This window comes from Palaemon carinicauda, unplaced genomic scaffold (genome assembly GCF_036898095.1).
Source record: "Palaemon carinicauda isolate YSFRI2023 unplaced genomic scaffold, ASM3689809v2 scaffold1743, whole genome shotgun sequence".
NCBI classification, from domain to species: Eukaryota; Metazoa; Arthropoda; class Malacostraca; order Decapoda; family Palaemonidae; genus Palaemon; species Palaemon carinicauda.
The window spans coordinates 25,001-32,500 of NW_027169307.1; the positions used below are offsets into that span (position 1 = coordinate 25,001).

Consider the following 7,500-nt stretch of genomic DNA (forward strand, 5'->3'; position numbering starts at 1 on the left):
TAAATAAACTAAGTCTCCGTAAGAAACTGCTTAAGATTCAGATAAAATTATTTAGAAAAATTTAGAATAAATATAAACAAAAGTAACCACAAATAAAAGGTCACGCTCGCAGTCTCTGCATTCAAATCACCTAGCAAAACCAGCATTTCAAAAGGCATTGTCTCTGTAAGGAACTGCTTAAGATTCAGAACTAAACAAGGTGTATCTGAAAGTACTATCCCCTAGCTAGGTAAAACGGTTCAGCAAAATTCAAAATATACGAAAACAAAAGTACCGGTACCAACAAATAAAAATTCGCGTTTCACTAACCTTATTTTGTTTTCGATGTCAAAGCACATGACACACAGCCAGAAGAATGTGGACAAGAAACCAAATTGCATCACAAGGGCTGAAAAGAAAACAAATAGTCTGTCAGGAACATTTCGTGACTTGCAGGGTTCGTCAAAATGGTACGTTACGTTTCGTAACTTGATGCCCAAGTCAAAAGATGGCGATGTCATTTTGTTTATAACTATGTGTACTTATACCTGTCATTTTGTGAAATCTAACATTGTGACTGTGGCCCTTGAAATAATCTTATTGAGGCATTACGGTACCATTTTGGGCAATATGAAGATGCATGACGTAAGTCTTACGATAGGTTTTGCCGGTAAGGTAGCTTTTAGCACCTGCCCGTCGAAACCTTGGACCAAGATGTAGATATCATCTCTCATATTTGTAAACAATCAAGCGTTTTTATTCATTACAATGATGACAACCAAACAAGAACTCAACTTAATTTCAGTCACCATTTCAGGATAATTTTTTATACTACTTCTCTGAAATACATGTCAATTATTGAAAGAATATTTTCAAAGCCTGGAGGCGAGATACTAAAAGACACTCGTGTATCTTAAGAGTTTCTGAAGACCACAAATTTCTTCTTTGTTGTTTTAAAAGAATTTTACATTTGGTGTCAGATTGTGAAGTTTTAGTAACATTACTGAAATGTCCAGAAATGGATGAGCACTTCGAAAAGATCAAAGCTAACTGAACAGTTGCCTCAAGGATATAAAAATATCTCTCATTTACTGGATGAATATTATTAAGTTTTGTTATAATAAGGTCTTTTATTGCTCTATTGGAACTTGATGATGCTTTCCTGTCATAGATGATTATTGCATGATAAAGAACCCAGTGCACTAATATAAAACTTAAATGATGTTTAAACCATAGAGCTTAGTCTCTTCACATACAGCTTATTAAAGCATATAGATGATTTGTTTGAAAACCTATAATATTGATAGGAAAATCGTAGATAAGAATAAAGTTTTCTTAAGTTGAATTACATAATAAGAAAGTAACAATGGGAAAACTTAGGCAACCCAAAATTGGAATCAAATGCATCCTTACCTACTCCAACACATCCACTGGGTGTGAGTTTGGTGTGGTATATATTGAGGCTGAACGTCGATGCATAGGCTAGCATAAGGGACAACACATACGCAAGCTGATGCCATCCTCCTTGCTTCATCAGAACAGGCGCCAAGAGGTAAAATCCTACTGTGATGGCCAAGAAGACGAGAGAGATCACGTGACATATGGGGAAGATGATCATGCGGACCTTCATCCAGACGCTGACTTCGTAACCGGCCCAGCATATGAGGGCTTTCGTGCTCATGGCTCCTTGCGAGGCAAATGTGTCCATGCAGTATTCATTGGCAGATAAGGCATCTTCGCCGATGATCCAGTTGCCGTTTGTGTCGATGACAGTGTTGTTGACTTCCACGACGTGGATGGCACATGGCGGCCTTCCGTGCACGACTTCGTATGTGTCAAGTTTATCAGAGACTGGTGGTTGAAAACGTCCCTTTGAATATGGCAAGCAGCGGTAGTGATCCACACTCATAATTTCTCCACTTTTACAGCATTTTCGGACACACTTGTCCGATTCGCATTTCTCGGGACGCCGATGTTCGGGAAGAGTGTGACAGAAGTTGGCAAAATATTCCATCGTTCCGTCGATGCTCTGTCTCCCATCCACACAAAATTCAGAGCAGAAAGAAAATTCAGATTTTACGTTGCGTCCATGTGTGTACCACCGGTATGCCAACCCATTCGCAAGTGATAGCAGATAAGACCCGTTAATATCTAGGGTAACGGTCCTCATAACCTGTCCCTCTTTACACGTAGGCCTGTGAATCTGATTTCTGACGGTAGGCCAGATGATAGGCTCGCCACCTCTTGGATCAGCTTGAATAGCCGGGAAAAGGTGAGAAGGAGATGGCCCCGCCTGACAGGTACCGTTCCTGAATACTTGATCGGGCGGACAACACCTCGGAACGACAGGATGAGGAATGCAGGCCTTCATGTTCCACGACAGCTGGCCTTCCTCGTCCAAGAAGTGGTTGATGCAATAGTCGTTGATGCGCAGCCCAACCAGATGATCGACTTCTTCCGTGAGAACGATATCGCCTCGGCTCCTCAAGTAGAAAGTGCCTTTTGGGAAGACCATTTGCTTGTGCGTGACATTGTTCGTACACTCCAAGTCTTGGACTCTCACTCGGAAGTTAGATATTGGCGTCTCCTGAAAAGTAAAATGAATACCGTTATGATTTATTAAAGAATAATCTTTTTCTTAGAAAATTAGTGTATGCAAATAAGATGCAACCTATGTGCGGATTGACTTATTAGAAGATGATAACTATTAAAATAAAAATTTTGAAGTAGTTTTAACTTGAAATTAGGTAAAAGCATAACTTGACATCCATATCAAAGTATGATATAGCTTAATATTCTTTTTGTATTAAACATTAGTAGTAAAGACCTATTTGCTATCAAAAAAAAAAGAAAAAAAAAGGATTGAGCATAAGAAACGGATGACTTTTAATATTTTGGGGTTGCATGAAAAAAAAAATCTGGCTGGCATGTTAACTTAGAAAGGAAGGATCAGTTTATTCCAGCCAGGACAATTGAAGGGGAAGCATCAAGTTGCTAATCTTATTTATTTTACTCTTTTAAGAATTGTTACTTCCACCAATCAGAATGGAAGATTACATTTCAATCCGTGTCTGCATTTAAAAAAAAGAGAAGTTAAAGTTGCGGATTTTAGGTCTCCCCTGAGACGACTTACATCATCTCCTCGGGCTGCCATGAGCCAGCAGGGACTATCACTAGACCCCTCTAACCTCCCCCCCCAGGCGCCACCCTGGGGAGTACCCCCGGTAGAAGGTCTCGCACTATTCGCGCCTTAGCGGGGACGCAAACTCAGGACCTCTGAAACAGAAGCCCGCGACGCTACCAACTTAGCTATTTATGAGTGTTTATATCAGGACATCTGTGTTGGTAGGCCAGACTCCAGGGGGTTTAACTCATCTTTATGTGAGTGTGTGTATCAGAAGGTTCTGTGTTGGAAGACCAGAATCCAGAGTTCAGAGGTCCAACTTGCCTTTGTGACTTCGTACCTTAGGTCCCAACATCTTCATCCCTACCCGAATCCCCAAACATCCTAAAAAACATTTTCTTCCATCAAACCCATTTTATCTAAACCCCCCTTCACTTTATGATGCCAACTATTCTTTTGGTGTCCCATTTTAAGGCCCAGTACAGACTATGATTCATGTATTAGCCTCGTGGTGTAGTAGTAGTGTTGAAAAAAATGACTGGCGTCCAAACTGCAATGTAATGCTTCACTTGTTTTCGTGCACTAGTTGCCCAGTTGCAGTTCAGCTTTCATTGACAGAGGATGTATGCCGATGATTATTAATAAAATTATTATCAAAATCAATAAAATTAATCATTGAAAGTATTACTACTATCATGATTAAAATAAAATGAAGTGTTGATCCTCGTCCGCTCAATGGGTGTCAGCGCGTTAGCCATTAGAGCTGGAGAGGAGAGCGTACATCCTTCCCCGATGAATGCTGACGCAACACTGAGCACTGCCACAGAAAACAGGCCGGCCCATCAACATATTGGTGGTGCCATTTCATATTGAAAAAAGTCTTCTTTCAACGCATCCACTCAACACTGCGCGCATCATGAATCATAGTGTGTACTGGGCTTAACGGATTCCAGCTTTGCCTTCTTTACTCCCTCCTTCTCACCCATTCTTACCCCAGGTTCATACCATCTCCTTCTTAGCTCTCTCGTACAGTGATTTCCTCAAATATCCATACCAGCATCTTCGTATGGTCAATAGATCTTGACCTTCTGTTTATTTGGCATTCTTTATTTGTAAATAATAACAGATTTTGTTACACTTTTGAACATTAAGGTGTCTTCTTCTATGCATTTATAAGGTTCTTCGTTTACCGATAAATTGTATTTACAAATGGAAGATACTATAAAGTTATGGTTATTGATATATATGTATATATATACATATATATATATATATATATATATATATATATATATACATATATACATACATATATATATATATATATATATATATATATATATATATATATATATATATTTATACATATGTATATATTAGTTAAGCACGTATATATACTGTATTTGTATAATATACAAGACATGGATATATATATATATATATATATATATATATATATATATATATATAGAGAGAGAGAGAGAGAGAGAGAGAGAGAGAGAGAGAGAGAGAAACGAGCTAAGAAAATGTAGCTAGTATAGACTGTCATAGACCATAAACACAAGCGAATGGAAGGACATATCTGAGGCCCTTGTCCTGCAGTGTGGACTAGTAACGGCTGGCAATCATCATATACACCCCACAGTCATTGACATTAAACAAATATGATATTGAAACCATTTTAAATTATAGTGCGGGCATATTTAGGTATCACGGAGCCTGACCCAATATGGCAAGATTGTTAAACGATTTGGTGGTGTCAGAAAGAAATAGATTCGATAGGATATGTCTATTTAGGTCAAATTTTTTTTTGTGTATTTACATTAGAAGATCTTTGTTGTTTTTTAAAGAATAATTAGTAATAATTGAAGCAGATTTTGTTTCCTCATTTAATTATCGTGTGTATATATATATATATATATATATATATATATATATATATATATATATATATATATATATATTATGTATATATATATATATATATAATATATATATATATATATATATATATATATATATATATATATGTATGTGTATATATAATGTATATATATGTATATATATATATATATATATATATATATATATATATATATATATATATATATATATACATTATATATACATTATATATATATATATATATAATGTATATATAATGTATATATAATGTATATATATATATATATATATATATATATATATATATATAGGTCACATATTTTGTTTGTTTAAATTAGGTCATTTTGTAAATGCCTTTTACACACGACATTTTTTCGAGAAAAGTTCAAACAGTTTAGTCAAACCTTTTTTTCGAGAAAAGTTCAAAAAGTTCAAACATTTTAGTCTAACCTTTTTTCGAGAAAAGTTCAAAAATTTCAAAATTTGCAGCTAATATATTTTTTTATATCTTTTTATAGCTTATATATGAAATATCTATTTAAATGTTGTTATTATTTCTTATATATTTTATTTTAATTGTTCATTACTTTTTATATCGTTTATTTATTTCCTTATTTCCTTTCCTCACTAGGTTATTTTTCCCTGTTGGAGCCCTTCGGCTTATAGCATCTTGCTTTTTCCAACTAGGGATGTAGCTTAGCTAATAATAATAATAATAATAATAATAATAATAATAATAATAATGATTTTTGTCTTTCTTAATTTTATCTTTGCTTAAAATCTATGAGGTTTTGAACACTTCGAAGATTGCCTCTAGAAATTTAATGTATATGGCATTAGGTATACACACACACACACATACACACACACACACACACACACACACACACAACATTAAAGACACGAAACCAAAGTTTGGAGAGATTTTACTATTACTTTTTACTTTTATAAATCCCAGTAAATTTAAGTACAAGAGAAGAAAGATTGAAATAAACACTAGCCTAAGAGAGAGAGAGAGAGAGAGAGAGAGAGAGAGAGAGAGAGAGAGAGAGAGAGAGAGAGAGAGAGAGAGAGAGAGAGAGAGAGAGAGGGGCCTTTGTCCATTCTCATAGCGGCTTCCTCTTCATTTGTACGTTCATCTGTCCGTCACAGTTTAATCCTCCCATATAAACTAACCGTCATTGAACAGTCAAACATCAAGAAATGATATTATATAAAACACAATTCTTTTAATTAAAAGTTTCTTATTAAAACGAAAATTTTAAAAGTTCAAATGTTTTTTATGTTGAACAGGCTGACATAAGTCTCTCTTATAGTTTATATATGAAAGATCTGTTCAAATGCTGTTACCGTTCTTGAAATATTTTATTTTCATTGTTCATTACTTCTCGTAGTTTATTTATTTCCTTATTTCCTTTCCTCACTGGGCTATTTTTACTTGTTGGAGCACTTGGGATTATAGCATCATGATTGTCCAAGTAGGGTTGTAGCTTAGCTAGTAATAATAATGATGATGATGATAATGATAATATTAATAATAGTAATGATAATAATAATAATAATGATAATAATAATAATAATAATAATAATAATAATAATAATAATAATACACCAAGATTTCAAAATTACATATATAAATACTTCATTCCTTCAATTAAAATTTCCATTTAAAAAAAATGGAAAAACAATTTCGAAAAACAACAATAACTCGAAAACAGAAATTTCATAAAATAATTTCCAAATCGAAAACTTTCGCAAAAAAACAGATTGAATCTCATCATTTGACATCGTACCATCAACACCTGAATTATCTATTCGACAACAATATAGACAGACGTGATGGCGTATTGTATGCATTACAAAAAAAAATAATAAAAAAAAGAATAAAAAGTCTCCATTGTTGAAAATGACGCAGCAGAATCTACCAGCGCATGAAGTCAGGGAGAGAGAGAGAGAGAGAGAGAGAGAGAGAGAGAGAGAGAGAGAGAGAGAGACCTCAATGTCTTTTTGTTTGTTTGGAACTCCAAAGAGTTTTTGATCTCTGTCAATTGGCCGTTTTTTCTGAGGACTGTCAACTTTATTTTTACCTATTGTGCCGCGATATAAGAACATCCTCATTGTGTCAGAGGAGAGAGAGAGAGAGAGAGAGAGAGAGAGAGAGAGAGAGAGAGAGAGAGAGAGAGAGAGAGAGAGAGAGAGAGAGAGTTTTGGGTAGACTGGAATGAGGAAGCCATTAGCTTTGGCTGAGGGCTTTATAGCTTTGCAATGTTAGATATTATTATTATTATTATTATTATTATTATTATTAATTATTGACATGATGGGTATATTAACATTGTTAATTTTACCCTTATTATGATTTTAAGTTTGTTGCTGTTATTATTATTATTATTATTATTATTAACATGATGGGTATATTAACATTGTTAATTTTACCCTTATGATTTTAAGTTTGTTGCTATTATTATTATTATTAATATTATTATTATTAT

At 34.2% G+C, this 7,500-nt stretch overlaps 1 protein-coding gene across 1 annotated transcript in view; it reads right to left on the reverse strand.

The window, feature by feature from the left end:
• LOC137635787 (probable G-protein coupled receptor Mth-like 1) overlaps positions 1 to 7,126 on the reverse strand; it is a 26,430-nt gene extending 19,304 nt beyond the window's left edge. Inside the window, exons 1-3 of the mRNA XM_068368230.1 lie at positions 7,004 to 7,126; positions 1,393 to 2,566; positions 310 to 388 (exon numbers count right to left, since the gene is read on the reverse strand). Coding sequence (XP_068224331.1) covers positions 310 to 388; positions 1,393 to 2,566; positions 7,004 to 7,126 — 1,376 coding nt within the window. The remainder of the gene's footprint in view (positions 1 to 309; positions 389 to 1,392; positions 2,567 to 7,003) is intronic.
• Positions 7,127 to 7,500: the final 374 nt, after the last annotated feature.